This window comes from Hemibagrus wyckioides, linkage group LG28 (assembly GCF_019097595.1).
Source record: "Hemibagrus wyckioides isolate EC202008001 linkage group LG28, SWU_Hwy_1.0, whole genome shotgun sequence".
NCBI classification, from domain to species: Eukaryota; Metazoa; Chordata; class Actinopteri; order Siluriformes; family Bagridae; genus Hemibagrus; species Hemibagrus wyckioides.
This window is the reverse complement of record NC_080737.1, coordinates 577,024-594,523: the sequence shown is the minus strand read 5'-3', so window position 1 is coordinate 594,523 and position 17,500 is coordinate 577,024. Positions and strand designations below refer to the sequence as shown.

Below are 17,500 nucleotides of genomic sequence, written 5' to 3'. Positions count from 1 at the left end.
AGTATGTGTGTATGTTGTGCAGTATGTGTGTGTTGTGCAGTATGTTGTGCAGTGTGTGTGTATGTTGTGCAGCGTGTGTGTATGTTGTGCAGTATGTGTGTACCTGTGTGTATGTTGTGTGTATGTTGTGCAGTATGTGTGTACCTGTGTGTATGTTGTGTCTATGTTGTGCAGTATGTGTGTACCTGTGTGTATGTTGTGTCTATGTTGTGTGTATGTTGTGCAGTATGTGTGTACCTGTGTGTATGTTGTGTCTATGTTGTGTGTATGTTGTGCAGTATGTGTGTACCTGTGCAGTATGTGTGTACCTGTGTGTATGTTGTGTCTATGTTGTGCAGTACATGTGTACCTGTGTGTATGTTGTGTCTATGTTGTGTGTATGTTGTGCAGTATGTGTGTACGTTGTGTCTATGTTGTGCAGTATGTGTGTACCTGTGTGTATGTTGTGTGTATGTTGTGCAGTATGTGTGTACCTGTGTGTATGTTGTGTCTATGATGTGCAGTATGTGTGTACCTGTGTGTATGTTGTGTGTATGTTGTGCAGTATGTGTGTACCTGTGTGTATGTTGTGTGTATGTTGTGCAGTATGTGTGTACCTGTGTGTATGTTGTGTCTATGTTGTGCAGTATGTGTGTACCTGTGTGTATGTTGTGTGTATGTTGTGCAGTATGTGTGTACCTGTGTGTATGTTGTGTCTATGATGTGCAGTATGTGTGTACCTGTGTGTATGTTGTGTCTATGATGTGCAGTATGTGTGTACCTGTGTGTATGTTGTGTCTATGTTGTGTGTATGTTGTGCAGTATGTGTGTACCTGTGTGTATGTTGTGTCTATGTTGTGTCTATGTTGTGCAGTATGTGTGTACCTGTGTGTATGTTGTGTCTATGTTGTGTGTATGTTGTGCAGTATGTGTGTACCTGTGTGTATGTTGTGTCTATGTTGTGCAGTATGTGTGTACCTGTGTGTATGTTGTGTGTATGTTGTGCAGTATGTGTGTACCTGTGTGTATGTTGTGTGTATGTTGTGCAGTATGTGTGTACCTGTGTGTATGTTGTGTCTATGTTGTGCAGTATGTGTGTACCTGTGTGTATGTTGTGTCTATGTTGTGTGTATGTTGTGCAGTATGTGTGTACCTGTGTGTATGTTGTGACTATGTTGTGCAGTATGTGTGTACCTGTGTGTATGTTGTGTGTATGTTGTGTGTATGTTGTGCAGTATGTGTGTACCTGTGTGTATGTTGTGTGTATGTTGTGCAGTATGTGTGTACCTGTGTGTATGTTGTGTCTATGTTGTGTGTATGTTGTGCAGTATGTGTGTACCTGTGCAGTATGTGTGTACCTGTGTGTATGTTGTGTCTATGTTGTGCAGTATGTGTGTACCTGTGTGTATGTTGTGTCTATGTTGTGTGTATGTTGTGCAGTATGTGTGTACCTGTGTGTATGTTGTGACTATGTTGTGTGTATGTTGTGCAGTATGTGTGTACCTGTGTGTATGTTGTGTCTATGTTGTGCAGTATGTGTGTACCTGTGTGTATGTTGTGTCTATGTTGTGTGTATGTTGTGCAGTATGTGTGTACCTGTGTGTATGTTGTGTCTATGATGTGCAGTATGTGTGTACCTGTGTGTATGTTGTGTCTATGATGTGCAGTATGTGTGTACCTGTGTGTATGTTGTGTCTATGTTGTGTGTATGTTGTGCAGTATGTGTGTACCTGTGTGTATGTTGTGTCTATGTTGTGTGTATGTTGTGCAGTATGTGTGTACCTGTGTGTATGTTGTGTCTATGTTGTGTGTATGTTGTGCAGTATGTGTGTACCTGTGTGTATGTTGTGTGTATGTTGTGTGTATGTTGTGCAGTATGTGTGTACCTGTGTGTATGTTGTGTGTATGTTGTGCAGTATGTGTGTACCTGTGTGTATGTTGTGTCTATGTTGTGTGTATGTTGTGCAGTATGTGTGTACCTGTGCAGTATGTGTGTACCTGTGTGTATGTTGTGTCTATGTTGTGCAGTATGTGTGTACCTGTGTGTATGTTGTGTCTATGTTGTGTGTATGTTGTGCAGTATGTGTGTACCTGTGTGTATGTTGTGACTATGTTGTGCAGTATGTGTGTACCTGTGTGTATGTTGTGTCTATGTTGTGTGTATGTTGTGCAGTATGTGTGTACCTGTGTGTATGTTGTGTCTATGATGTGCAGTATGTGTGTACCTGTGTGTATGTTGTGACTATGATGTGCAGTATGTGTGTACCTGTGTGTATGTTGTGTCTATGATGTGCAGTATGTGTGTACCTGTGTGTATGTTGTGTCTATGTTGTGTGTATGTTGTGCAGTATGTGTGTACCTGTGTGTATGTTGTGACTATGTTGTGCAGTATGTGTGTACCTGTGTGTATGTTGTGACTATGATGTGCAGTATGTGTGTACCTGTGTGTATGTTGTGTCTATGTTGTGTGTATGTTGTGCAGTATGTGTGTACCTGTGTGTATGTTGTGACTATGTTGTGCAGTATGTGTGTACCTGTGTGTATGTTGTGACTATGATGTGCAGTATGTGTGTACCTGTGTGTATGTTGTGACTATGTTGTGTGTATGTTGTGCAGTATGTGTGTACCTGTGTGTATGTTGTGACTATGATGTGCAGTATGTGTGTACCTGTGTGTATGTTGTGTCTATGTTGTGTGTATGTTGTGCAGTATGTGTGTACCTGTGTGTATGTTGTGTGTATGTTGTGCAGTATGTGTGTACCTGTGTGTATGTTGTGTCTATGTTGTGTGTATGTTGTGCAGTATGTGTGTACCTGTGTGTATGTTGTGTGTATGTTGTGCAGTATGTGTGTACCTGTGTGTATGTTGTGTCTATGTTGTGTGTATGTTGTGCAGTATGTGTGTACCTGTGCAGTATGTGTGTACCTGTGTGTATGTTGTGTCTATGTTGTGCAGTACATGTGTACCTGTGTGTATGTTGTGTCTATGTTGTGTGTATGTTGTGCAGTATGTGTGTACCTGTGTGTATGTTGTGACTATGTTGTGCAGTATGTGTGTACCTGTGTGTATGTTGTGTCTATGTTGTGACTATGTTGTGCAGTATGTGTGTACCTGTGTGTATGTTGTGACTATGTTGTGTGTATGTTGTGCAGTATGTGTGTACCTGTGTGTATGCTGTGACTATGTTGTGCAGTATGTGTGTACCTGTGTGTATGTTGTGACTATGTTGTGTGTATGTTGTGCAGTATGTGTGTACCTGTGTGTATGTTGTGTCTATGTTGTGCTGTACATATGTACCTGTGTGTGTATGTTGTGTAGCTGTAGTTGTGCAGTTTTGTCCTGAAGATTGTGCTGAAGTAAGGCAATGTGTGACTGTAGCTTCTGAACCTCCTGCTGCAGATCAGACACCTAAACACACGCACACGCACACGCACACGCACACACACACGCACACACACACGCACACGCACACGCACACGCACACACACACGCACACACACACGCACACACACACGCACACACACACGCACACACACACGCACACACACACCAGAATAGGTAGGAGAATCACACTGATGGAAGAACAAACAACTGTGCTGGTCAGCTGTAACTGTAGAAGACGTGTGTGTCACTGTACTGAGTAGTTGTGTGTGTGTTGCATGTCTTTGTACATGTGTGTGTTGTGTAAGTGTGGATATTACAGTGTGCACTAGTTGTGTATGTGTTGTGTAAGTGTTATAGATTACCATGTGCTGTAGTTGTGTGTTCTCGTTGTATAGCTGTGAATCTTTTGATCGTAGTTGTATGAGCAGCATGAAGACCTTCTCTCTCCACAAACTCAACAACTTGAATGACCTGTCTTTATGAAGATAATCACACTGTGTACACACACACACACATACACACACATACACACACATACACACACATACACACACATACACACACATACAAAATCAACAGTAGTCAAAAGTAGTCATAAACTTGTTTCAGGTGTGTATGTGTGTGTGTATGTGTGTGTGTATGTGTGTGTGTATGTGTGTGTGTATGTGTGTGTGTATGTGTGTGAGAGACCTGCTCCTCCAGCTCTCTCTCCTGTAGTGTCAGGATGTCGTTAGCTGATTTGACTCGGACATTCAGCAGATCAACAGATAAACACAATGCTTCTTTCTCCTTCTGCAGCCTCTGCACACACACGCGCGCGCACGCACACACAGAAACACACACGCATACACACACACGCGCACACGCATACACACACACACACGTAATATACTAGTATTATTTATAATGTAGGTAATATAATATTCTCCTCCTGTGTGTGTACACATCATTAAGTGTGTTGTTACTCTCCTCGAGTGTTAGTATACCTCTATAAGTGTGTGTTAGTGTACCTCTATAAGTGTGTTAGTGTACCTCTATAAGTGTGTTAGTGTACCTCTATAAGTGTGTGTTAGTGTACCTCTATAAGTGTGTTAGTGTACCTCTATAAGTGTGTTAGTGTACCTCTATAAGTGTGTGTTAGTGTACCTCTATAAGTGTGTGTTAGTGTACCTCTATAAGTGTGTTAGTGTACCTCTATAAGTGTGTGTTAGTGTACCTCTATAAGTGTGTGTTAGTGTACCTCTATAAGTGTGTTAGTGTACCTCTATAAGTGTGTGTTAGTGTACCTCTATAAGTGTGTTAGTGTACCTCTATAAGTGTGTTAGTGTACCTCTATAAGTGTGTGTTAGTGTACCTCTATAAGTGTGTGTTAGTGTACCTCTATAAGTGTGTTAGTGTACCTCTATAAGTGTGTGTTAGTGTACCTCTATAAGTGTGTTAGTGTACCTCTATAAGTGTGTTAGTGTACCTCTATAAGTGTGTGTTAGTGTACCTCTATAAGTGTGTGTTAGTGTACCTCTATAAGTGTGTTAGTGTACCTCTATAAGTGTGTGTTAGTGTACCTCTATAAGTGTGTGTTAGTGTACCTCTATAAGTGTGTTAGTGTACCTCTATAAGTGTGTGTTAGTATACCTCTATAAGTGTGTTAGTGTACCTCTATAAGTGTGTGTTAGTGTACCTCTATAAGTGTGTTAGTGTACCTCTATAAGTGTGTGTTAGTGTACCTCTATAAGTGTGTGTTAGTGTACCTCTATAAGTGTGTTAGTGTACCTCTATAAGTGTGTGTTAGTGTACCTCTATAAGTGTGTGTTAGTGTACCTCTATAAGTGTGTGTTAGTGTACCTCTATAAGTGTGTGTTAGTGTACCTCTATAAGTGTGTTAGTGTACCTCTATAAGTGTGTTAGTGTACCTCTATAAGTGTGTGTTAGTATACCTCTATAAGTGTGTTAGTGTACCTCTATAAGTGTGTGTTAGTGTACCTCTATAAGTGTGTTAGTGTACCTCTATAAGTGTGTTAGTGTACCTCTATAAGTGTGTGTTAGTGTACCTCTATAAGTGTGTGTTAGTGTACCTCTATAAGTGTGTTAGTGTACCTCTATAAGTGTGTGTTAGTATACCTCTATAAGTGTGTTAGTGTACCTCTATAAGTGTGTGTTAGTGTACCTCTATAAGTGTGTTAGTGTACCTCTATAAGTGTGTGTTAGTGTACCTCTATAAGTGTGTGTTAGTATACCTCTATAAGTGTGTTAGTGTACCTCTATAAGTGTGTGTTAGTGTACCTCTATAAGTGTGTGTTAGTGTACCTCTATAAGTGTGTGTTAGTGTACCTCTATAAGTGTGTGTTAGTGTACCTCTATAAGTGTGTGTTAGTGTACCTCTATAAGTGTGTTAGTGTACCTCTATAAGTGTGTTAGTGTACCTCTATAAGTGTGTGTTAGTATACCTCTATAAGTGTGTTAGTGTACCTCTATAAGTGTGTGTTAGTGTACCTCTATAAGTGTGTTAGTGTACCTCTATAAGTGTGTTAGTGTACCTCTATAAGTGTGTGTTAGTGTACCTCTATAAGTGTGTGTTAGTGTACCTCTATAAGTGTGTGTTAGTGTACCTCTATAAGTGTGTTAGTGTACCTCTATAAGTGTGTGTTAGTGTACCTCTATAAGTGTGTGTTAGTGTACCTCTATAAGTGTGTTAGTGTACCTCTATAAGTGTGTGTTAGTGTACCTCTATAAGTGTGTGTTAGTGTACCTCTATAAGTGTGTGTTAGTGTACCTCTATAAGTGTGTGTTAGTGTACCTCTATAAGTGTGTTAGTGTACCTCTATAAGTGTGTTAGTGTACCTCTATAAGTGTGTGTTAGTATACCTCTATAAGTGTGTTAGTGTACCTCTATAAGTGTGTGTTAGTGTACCTCTATAAGTGTGTTAGTGTACCTCTATAAGTGTGTTAGTGTACCTCTATAAGTGTGTGTTAGTGTACCTCTATAAGTGTGTGTTAGTGTACCTCTATAAGTGTGTTAGTGTACCTCTATAAGTGTGTGTTAGTATACCTCTATAAGTGTGTTAGTGTACCTCTATAAGTGTGTGTTAGTGTACCTCTATAAGTGTGTTAGTGTACCTCTATAAGTGTGTGTTAGTGTACCTCTATAAGTGTGTGTTAGTGTACCTCTATAAGTGTGTTAGTGTACCTCTATAAGTGTGTGTTAGTGTACCTCTATAAGTGTGTGTTAGTGTACCTCTATAAGTGTGTGTTAGTGTACCTCTATAAGTGTGTGTTAGTGTACCTCTATAAGTGTGTGTTAGTGTACCTCTATAAGTGTGTTAGTGTACCTCTATAAGTGTGTTAGTGTACCTCTATAAGTGTGTGTTAGTGTACCTCTATAAGTGTGTTAGTGTACCTCTATAAGTGTGTGTTAGTGTACCTCTATAAGTGTGTTAGTGTACCTCTATAAGTGTGTGTTAGTGTACCTCTATAAGTGTGTGTTAGTGTACCTCTATAAGTGTGTGTTAGTGTACCTCTATAAGTGTGTTAGTGTACCTCTATAAGTGTGTGTTAGTGTACCTCTATAAGTGTGTGTTAGTGTACCTCTATAAGTGTGTGTTAGTGTACCTCTATAAGTGTGTGTTAGTGTACCTCTATAAGTGTGTGTTAGTGTACCTCTATAAGTGTGTGTTAGTGTACCTCTATAAGTGTGTGTTAGTGTACCTCTATAAGTGTGTGTTAGTGTACCTCTATAAGTGTGTGTTAGTGTACCTCTATAAGTGTGTGTTAGTGTACCTCTATAAGTGTGTGTTAGTGTACCTCTATAAGTGTGTGTTAGTGTACCTCTATAAGTGTGTGTTAGTGTACCTCTATAAGTGTGTGTTAGTGTACCTCTATAAGTGTGTTAGTGTACCTCTATAAGTGTGTTAGTGTACCTCTATAAGTGTGTGTTAGTGTACCTCTATAAGTGTGTGTTAGTGTACCTCTATAAGTGTGTGTTAGTGTACCTCTATAAGTGTGTGTTAGTGTACCTCTATAAGTGTGTGTTAGTGTACCTCTATAAGTGTGTGTTAGTGTACCTCTATAAGTGTGTGTTAGTGTACCTCTATAAGTGTGTGTTAGTGTACCTCTATAAGTGTGTGTTAGTGTACCTCTATAAGTGTGTGTTAGTGTACCTCTATAAGTGTGTGTTAGTGTACCTCTATAAGTGTGTGTTAGTGTACCTCTATAAGTGTGTGTTAGTGTACCTCTATAAGTGTGTGTTAGTGTACCTCTATAAGTGTGTGTTAGTGTACCTCTATAAGTGTGTGTTAGTGTACCTCTATAAGTGTGTGTTAGTGTACCTCTATAAGTGTGTGTTAGTATACCTCTATAAGTGTGTGTTAGTGTACCTCTATAAGTGTGTTAGTGTACCTCTATAAGTGTGTTAGTGTACCTCTATAAGTGTGTGTTAGTGTACCTCTATAAGTGTGTTAGTGTACCTCTATAAGTGTGTGTTAGTGTACCTCTATAAGTGTGTGTTAGTGTACCTCTATAAGTGTGTGTTAGTGTACCTCTATAAGTGTGTGTTAGTGTACCTCTATAAGTGTGTTAGTGTACCTCTATAAGTGTGTGTTAGTGTACCTCTATAAGTGTGTTAGTGTACCTCTATAAGTGTGTGTTAGTGTACCTCTATAAGTGTGTGTTAGTGTACCTCTATAAGTGTGTGTTAGTGTACCTCTATAAGTGTGTGTTAGTGTACCTCTATAAGTGTGTGTTAGTGTACCTCTATAAGTGTGTGTTAGTGTACCTCTATAAGTGTGTGTTAGTGTACCTCTATAAGTGTGTGTTAGTGTACCTCTATAAGTGTGTGTTAGTGTACCTCTATAAGTGTGTGTTAGTGTACCTCTATAAGTGTGTTAGTGTACCTCTATAAGTGTGTGTTAGTGTACCTCTATAAGTGTGTGTTAGTGTACCTCTATAAGTGTGTTTGTATACCTCTATAAGTGTGTGTTGTTCCTCTCCTCCTGTGTGTGTGCCAATGTAGTTGCGTAACTTGTGCAAAGTCTCAGCCTGCTCTGCTTTCTCTCTACTCAGGGCACTACACACACACACACACACACACACACACACACTGTGTAAGGGCTGGGGTAGACTTCTACACATCCTGACACGCTAGCCGTGTTTACCTCAGCTGTTCCTTCAGCATCTCTCTCTCTGATGTCACTTCCTCCACCTGGTGCCTGAGTGATGTCACTTCCTTTGTAAGTGTGTGGAGTGTGTTCTGCAGCTCTGAGTTGGTGTGAGTTAAAGCCGAAAGTTCTGCTGTGTGACGCTCATACATCTGCTCTATCTGCAAAGACACACACACAAAAGAGTTGTATGTTTATCTTTGTGTGTGTGTGTGTAACCTGCTCCTGTGTGTCTTTCTGTAATCTGTGTGTTTCTTCTATCAAGTTGTGCAGCTGTCTCTCCCACTGTTCTCGCTGCAACACACACTCTGTCTGCAGCTCTGCAAGCTACACACACTCAATTAAAGTCACAATATAAGACTACTCTGTGTGTGTGTGTGTGTGTGTCTACCTTCTGTGTGCTCTGCTTAAGTTCAGCACACAAGTCCTCTCGTTCAGTACACTGCCTGTAACACATACACAATCGTTTACTGCACTGAAAACATGGTTACACCTCAAACATGTAATCTGATCACTGTGTGTGTGTGTGTGTGTGTGTGTGTGTGTACCTGCTAATGATGGTGTCTCTCTCTCTGAGCTCCTCCATTGATCTCTCCACCTTCCTCCTCAGTTCCTCCATCTCCTCTCTCAGTGGTGTGTGTGAGCTCTGTGTGGGGTGAAGTCTCTGGAGGGCCCATGGATCTGCCCCATGTGGGAGGGGGACCGAAGGACACACTGGGGTCATAGAGGTCACGGAGGTCAAGGTTGGGGTAGAGGTCGAGGTCACAGTAGGAGTGAAGTGAGACGGCGTGAGCAGGGTTAGAGGAGAGGAGGCACTGGTCATGCCTAACACACACAGAGTATAATAATAATAATAATAATAATAATAATAATAATAATCTCTAACATTAAGAACAAAAAACTCCATTTTTTTATATAAATAAACAATTATTTATATCTCAGGTCCACTTAAACTCTGGATATTACACTTAACCCATGGTAATATGAATAAATACACACATCTCCCCTCAGTGCTGGACTCACACACACTGAGTAAACAACTGACAGTGTGTGTTTAATGTGCAGTGTTCACACACACACACACACACACAACCACACACAAGCAGACACAACCACACACAGACACAACCACACACACAGACACATACAACCACACACACACACACACACACATACAACCACACACACAACCACACACACACACACACACCCACACACAACCACACACAAGCAGACACAACCACACACAGACATACAACCACACACAGACATACAACCACACACACACACCCACATACAACCACACACACAACCACACACACACACCCACACACAACCACACACAGACACACACAACCACACACAACCACACACAGACACATACAACCACACACATACACAACCACACACACACAGACACAACCACACACACATACATATACACACAACCACACACATACACAACCACACACACACACAGACACAACCACACACACATACATATACACACAACCACACACATACACAACCACACACACACACAGACACAACCACACACACATACATATACACACAACCACACACATACACAACCACACACACACACAGACACAACCACACACACATACATATACACACAACCACACAGACACAACCACACAGACACAACCACACACACATACATATACACACAACCACACACACACACACACACACACACACACACTAGTTTAGCTAAGCGCTAACTCAGTTCTCCTCCGTTCTCCTGTTAGCCAGTAGCTAAGCTAACGGCACTAGCGCCCGTATAGTATCATTTACCTGATAAATGTGTGGTCATGAAGTCAGACGGTGAGTTTAACTTCTCCACATTCCGCGTGTCCATTCCACTGGTCAGTCTGAACAGCTTTTATTAAATCACACTTTAGTAAATCTGTCAGGGAAGTACATGAACAGAGTTGCTAAGTGTTAGCGTCTCGCGCGCAACCAACCCGCCTCACCACTCAAAAACAGCTGCACGAGGAAGTGTTGCTACAGTGACACTTCCTGTTCTCACCGGAAGTGGGCGGACATTAGCCTTCTAACACTAACTCACACACAGACCACGTGGTGGAAGGATTTGATGTAAATATAAATAAATATTTCCCGGAGACTAAAACAGCAGCATTTCCTCAAAATGTTCTAAAGTGTGATGATGTGGAACTTTACCATCAGTTCTTTATAGAAACATCTTAACGGAGATTTCTCTTTAGACTTGTTTATTTAATCTACAATATTGGAGAGTTCAGGAGATTAAACACACAACATTCTGTACGATTCACTTCTCTCTCCTCACTTCATCTCTTCATGAACATCTGAACATTTTCCTTAAACCTCAGACATTTTTCTTTGATGTCATTAACACTGTCAGTAAGAGCAGAATCTAAACAGAAGTCATGAACCTGAACCGCGGTGAAGTTAGCTTGATATTCAGACATTAGACAGACATTCAGAAGCGGTAGTTTTAGGGACCGTCGACAAATTTCTGTACGACTGAAAAAAAACACTATTTCTTCATTAGCTTCTAGGTCATGTGACCCTGTGACCCCAAACTAGTACCAAAATAAAGTAGTTTTTTATTGTTATTACACAACAGTCTTCTTAAACACACAAGCAGTATTTCCATATTTTTTTCTGGCTGTTTGAAGCTGCAAAGTGTCCATTCCCACACACTGTGCATGCATCCATCTATCACATGCATCACAATGGACCTGTTGAGATAATTTGATATATTATATATATGTATGTGTATATATGTATATGTATATACACACACACACACACACACACATACAGTATCTCACAAAAGTGAGTACACCCCTCACATTTTTGTAAATATTTTATTATATCTTTTCATGTGACAACACTGAAGAAATGCCCCTCTGCTCCAATGTACAGTAGTGAGTGTCCAGCCTGTATAACAGTGTAAATTTACTGTCCCCTCAAAATAACTCAACACACAGACATTAATGTCTAAACCAGGGGTGTCCAATCTTATCTGCAAACGGCCGGTGTGGGTGCAGGTTTTCATTCCAACTAAGCAGAAGCCACACCGGGGTCCACTGAAAACCAAGATCAGTTGATTAGCCAGTTGGAATCAGGTGTAGCTTGTGCTTGGTTCGACTGAAAACCTGCACCCACACCGGCCCTTTCTGGATAAGACTGGACACCCCCGGTCTAAACCGTTGGCAACAAAAGTGAGTACACCACTATGTGCAAATGTCCAAATTGGGCCCAATTAGCCATTTCCCCTCCCCGGTGTCATGTGACTCGTTAGTGTTACAAGGTCTCAGGTGTGAATGGGGAGCAGGTGTGTTAAATTTGGTGTTATCGCTCTCACACTCTCTCATACTGGTCACTGGAAGTTCAACATGGCACCTCATGGCAAAGAACTCTCTGAGGATCTGAAAAAAAGATTTGTTGCTCTACATAAAGATGGCCTAGGCTATAAGAAGATAGAAGACCCTGAAACTGAGCTGCAGCACGGTGGGCAAGACCATACAGCGGTTTTACAGGACAGGTTCCACTCAGAACAGGCCTCACCATGGTCCACCAAAGAAGTTGAGTGAACGTGCTCAGTGTCATATCCGGAGGTCGTCTTTGGGAAATAGACGTATGAGTGCTGCCAGCATTGCTGCAGAGGTTGAAGGGGTGGGGGGTCAGCCTGTCAGAGGGGTGGGGGGTCAGCCGGTCAGTGCTCAGACCATACGCCACACACTGCATCAAATTGGTCTGCATGGCTGTCGTCCCAGAAGGAAGCCTCTACTAAAGATGATGCACAAGAAAGCCCACATACAGTTTGCTGAAGACAAGCAGACTAACGACATAACGACCCCAAAAACACCTCCAAGATGACCACTGCCTTGCTAAAGCAGCTGAGGGTAAAGGTGATGGACTGGCCAAGCATGTCTCCAGACCTAAACCCTAAGGTGGGGGAGCGCAAGGTCTCTAACATCCACCAGCTCTGTGATGTCATCATGGAGGAGTGGAAGAGGACTCCAGTGGCAACCTGTGAAGCTCTGGTGAACTCCATGCCCAAGAGGGTTAAGGCAGTGCTGGAAAATAATGGTGGCCACACAAAATATTGACACTTCTGGCCCAATTTGGACATTTCCACTTAGGGGTGGAGTCACTTTTGTTTAGACATTAATGTCTGTGTGTTGAGTTATTTTGAGGGGACAGTAAATTTACACTGTTATACAGGCTGGACACTCACTACTGTACATTGGAGCAGAGGGGCATTTCTTTCTGGATGCATGCACAGTGTGTGGGAATGGACACTTTGCAGCTTCCAACAGCCAGAAAAAAAATATGGAAATACTGCTTGTGTGTTTAAGAAGACTGTTGTGTAATAAACTAAACCTAAACTACCGCTTCTGAATGTCTGTCTGTCTGAATATCAAGCTAACTTACCGCGGTTGAACCTGATCTGAACTAAAACATTTTATACACACTTTATATTCTTTATTATCTATTTTATATGCTGTGTATTACCCCAGGGGTTTATGGGGCAGAAACACAGGGTTGATCCCTTTAGTCCACTGGCATGACTGGACAATAAAAGTTTAATATTTGGGCAAATATCACATGAATCAAAACGTAGCAGAGGGTTTCTAATAATTAACTGACCGTGTAACTGTTTATTGCTGACCTTATGCTAACAGAATTCAACTTTACACGGTCCTTACACATCTTTTTATGACCTTTATCTGTCCATCAGGGAGAAACACAGATGATTCTATGGTCAGTGTGTAAGACATAAAGAGACACGTCCTGTTATATAATGATAAAGTTTTGTCTGATTTCTGAGGCATGTGTGTTAATCTTTCTTAAGGAGGAGGAGGAGGATGACATCACCTGTCACCCTGCATCAGTCTCACCTCCAGTTACTGTCATTCTGATTCCAGTACAAAAAGGGAGACATATGAGAGAGAGAGAGAGACAGACAGAGAGAGAGAAATCACAGATACAGTGGAGACAGTAGAGAAAGACAAAGACAGAGGAGACAGAGACAGTGAGAAACAGTGGGGAGACAGAGACAGTAGAGAGGGTGGAGACAGTGGAGACAGAGACAGTAGAGAGGGTGGAGACAGAGACAGAAGAGACGGTGGAGACAGTGGAGACAGAGACAGTAGAGAGGGTGGAGACAGAGACAGAAGAGACGGTGGAGACAGTGGAGACAGAGACAGTAGAGAGGGTGGAGACAGAGACAGTAGAGACGGTGGAGACAGAGACAGAAGAGACGGTGGAGACAGTGGAGACAGAGACAGTAGAGAGGGTGGAGACAGAGACAGTAGAGACGGTGGAGACAGAGACAGAAGAGACGGTGGAGACAGTGGAGACAGAGACAGTAGAGAGGGTGGAGACAGAGACAGTAGAGACGGTGGAGACAGTGGAGACAGAGACAGTAGAGATCACAGCACCGCCCTGGTGTTCACACACAGACTCTGCAGCAGAAGGTGAAATCACAGCCGAGGGTTTATTATTTTGTTCCAAAAGTTTTTCTCCAGACATAAATACAAACAGGAAATGCAACAGCAGACATTTTTCTTTTGTAAATATAATAAAAAAAACACTTATATACAGTATATATATTACACACACACACACACACACAGTCTTTCAGCAGTTCTACACATGGCTAATGAGGGGAAGAGTCTAAAACAAACTGGGATGAATACACACTGCCTATCAGCCCCCGGCAACTGTCACCATGATTACACGCTCACCCTAGTTACCATCACCATGGAAACAACACACCCCCTTATTAAAATGCTTTTCATGATTTATCATTTCAAATTAAACAAAACAAAAGCAAAAGCCAAGCAGAAATAAAAGGGTTTAAAGACTATAGATGATTTTTATCCTTCTGCTGAAGTGTTACATTCTAATGGAGAATAAAATAAAACTTAAATAGAAAATAAATCAGCACCCATTCACATTTTCACACAGTCTGTGTAGAATAATATAGAATTATATATTTAATAGATATATAACAATATATTATAATATCATAAAAGAGTTCAATCTGAGAGGCCATAAACAATCATCTGAGAAAACAAACAAACAAACTAAAACTTGCCACAAACATCCTTCAGCTGGAGAGAGTTCCAGTGATGGTGTAGCTAACGTGTAATTACAGCTTATAACCACCACATTAACACTGACTACTGACTCGGTCACTTCAGACACGCTTTCCTCACTCGGTTTAAATCTAGCAATTCTATCACTCAGGCTTTAGGCCCCACCTCCCGAGCCACGCCCCTGAGCCATGAATGATGCTGTGGAAGTGACCGTTTTTCCCACGTGTTTATTTAGAGCATCATGCTAAAGTGGTGGCCATGCACTTCATTTACATGTTAGCTACATTAGCATTAGACAGCAGACTCGTCACAGCTGAGCGACTACATGGTGAGTAAAAAGACGTCGTTGACGTTCTGTTTGTGGCTGAAATGTACTGAAAAATCTATTAAAATAATGCGATTCTGAAGCCAGTCAGCTTCTGTCCTGGAGCGCGGTTACTGCGGCGGCTGAAAGACGACTGGACGATAAAGTAAAGTGTGTAAGGGGAGTTTAGTTAAAAAGGCGATTTATATCCTCACACGCTTTATAAACTTCTGATTTACAGCTGATTGTCTTTAGAAAATCATCTAAACCTCAAAAAACCTTTCTCTATAAGTTATAGAAACAAAATAAAAGGAAAAGCGGCACGGAACCGCGGCTCCACTGTCTCCGCCCACACGCAGGCCTGAAACAGGAAGTGTAGCCTCGCCACGTAGATGGAGAACAGGAAGTGAGCAAAGTGCACTGGCCACGCTTCTTGCTCCCACTGTGACTGCATCAGAACATTGACACATTCAGCACCTACACACACACACACACACACACACACACACACACACACACACACACACACACACACACACACACACACACACACACATTAAATATCTAGGATCAACACGGCAGGAGTGTAAAGTCATTTTAATCTGATCAGATGAACAGATAATAGATTTACTAGAAGTTTGGATGCTGAGGAATAAATAGAAAGATGAGGGGATGGGTAATGTGGAGTAACGTGATGAACAGATGAGTGCAGAGAGGTGATAAACTTATGAACAAATGAATAGAATGATGTGTAGAGAGATAGATGGAGGGATGTGATAAATGGAGGGATATTATAGATAGATGGAGGGATGTGATAAATGGAGGGATGTGATAGATAGATGGAGGGATGTGATAGATAGATGGAGGGATATGATAGATAGATGGAGGGATGTGATAAATGGAGGGATGTGATAGATAGATGGAGGGATGTGATAGATGGAGGGATATTATAGATAGATGGAGGGATGTGATAAATGGAGGGATATTATAGATAGATGGAGGGATGTGATAAATGGAGGGATGTGATAGATAGATGGAGGGATGTGATAGATAGATGGAGGGATATGATAGATAGATGGAGGGATGTGATAAATGGAGGGATATTATAGATAAATGGAGGGATGTGATAAATGGAGGGATATTATAGATAGATGGAGGGATGTGATAAATGGAGGGATGTGATAGATAGATGGAGGGATGTGATAGATAGATGGAGGGATATGATAGATAGATGGAGGGATGTGATAAATGGAGGGATGTGATAGATAGATGGAGGGATGTGATAAATGGAGGGATGTGATAGATAGATGGAGGGATATGATAGATAGATGGAGGGATGTGATAAATGGAGGGATGTGATAAATGGAGGGATGTGATAGATAGATGGAGGGATGTGACAGATAGATGGAGGGATATGATAGATAGATGGAGGGATGTGATAAATGGAGGGATGTGACAGATAGATGGAGGGATATGATAAATGGAGGGATATGATAGATAGATGGAGGGATGTGATAAATGGAGGGATATTATAGATAGATGGAGGGATGTGATAAATGGAGGGATATTATAGATAAATGGAGGGATGTGATAAATGGAGGGATATTATAGATAGATGGAGGGATGTGATAAATGGAGGGATGTGATAGATAGATGGAGGGATGTGATAAATGGAGGGATGTGATAGATAGATGGAGGGATGTGATAGATAGATGGAGGGATATGATAGATAGATGGAGGGATGTGATAAATGGAGGGATGTGATAGATAGATGGAGGGATGTGACAGATAGATGGAGGGATATGATAGATAGATGGAGGGATGTGATAAATGGAGGGATGTGACAGATAGATGGAGGGATATGATAAATGGAGGGATATGATAGATAGATGGAGGGATGTGATAAATGGAGGGATATTATAGATAGATGGAGGGATGTGATAAATGGAGGGATATTATAGATAGATGGAGGGATGTGATAAATGGAGGGATATTATAGATAGATGGAGGGATGTGATAAATGGAGGGATATTATAGATAGATGGAGGGATGTGATAAATGGAGGGATGTGACAGATAGATGGAGGGATATGATAAATGGAGGGATGTGATAGATAGATGGAGGGATGTGATAAATGGAGGGATATTATAGATAGATGGAGGGATGTGATAAATGGAGGGATATTATAGATAGATGGAGGGATGTGATAAATGGAGGGATATTATAGATAGATGGAGGGATGTGATGAATGGAGGGATATGATAGATAGATAGATGGAGGGGTATGATAAATGGAGGGATATGATAGATAGATGGAGGGATATGATAAATGGAGGGATATGATAGATGGAGGGGTGTGATAAATGGAGGGATATTATAGATAGATGGAGGGATATGATAGTCAGATGGAGGGATGTGATAAATGGAGGGATATTATAGATAGATGGAGGGATGTGATAAATGGAGGGATGTGATAGATAGATGGAGGGATGTGACAGATAGATGGAGGGATGTGATAAATGGAGGGATATTATAGATAGATGGAGGGATGTGATAAATGGAGGG

The 17,500-nt window shown here is 41.3% G+C and overlaps 2 protein-coding genes across 6 annotated transcripts in view; both read right to left on the bottom strand.

Moving 5' to 3' along the window:
* cchcr1 (coiled-coil alpha-helical rod protein 1) overlaps positions 1-10,530 on the bottom strand; it is a 45,257-nt gene extending 34,727 nt beyond the window's left edge. For 2 of the 5 annotated variants that reach the window (XM_058383476.1, XM_058383477.1), the window contains exons 1-8: positions 10,332-10,530; positions 9,062-9,338; positions 8,905-8,959; positions 8,511-8,674; positions 8,320-8,422; positions 4,054-4,164; positions 3,726-3,857; positions 3,277-3,387 (exon numbers count right to left, since the gene is read on the bottom strand). In XM_058383476.1, the coding sequence (XP_058239459.1) occupies positions 3,277-3,387; positions 3,726-3,857; positions 4,054-4,164; positions 8,320-8,422; positions 8,511-8,674; positions 8,905-8,959; positions 9,062-9,338; positions 10,332-10,395 (1,017 nt within the window). In that variant the 5' untranslated portion in view covers positions 10,396-10,530. The remainder of the gene's footprint in view (positions 1-3,276; positions 3,388-3,725; positions 3,858-4,053; positions 4,165-8,319; positions 8,423-8,510; positions 8,675-8,904; positions 8,960-9,061; positions 9,339-10,331) is intronic. The other 3 variants (XM_058383479.1, XM_058383478.1, XM_058383480.1) reach the window with 3 other exon arrangements.
* A 3,479-nt stretch (positions 10,531-14,009) lies between these two features.
* The window catches only part of LOC131348700 (cohesin subunit SA-2-like), an 18,913-nt gene continuing 15,422 nt past the window's right edge, over positions 14,010-17,500 (bottom strand). Inside the window, exon 5 of the mRNA XM_058383834.1 lies at positions 14,010-15,413. Within this exon, the coding sequence (XP_058239817.1) occupies positions 15,390-15,413 (24 nt within the window). The 3' untranslated portion in view covers positions 14,010-15,389. The remainder of the gene's footprint in view (positions 15,414-17,500) is intronic.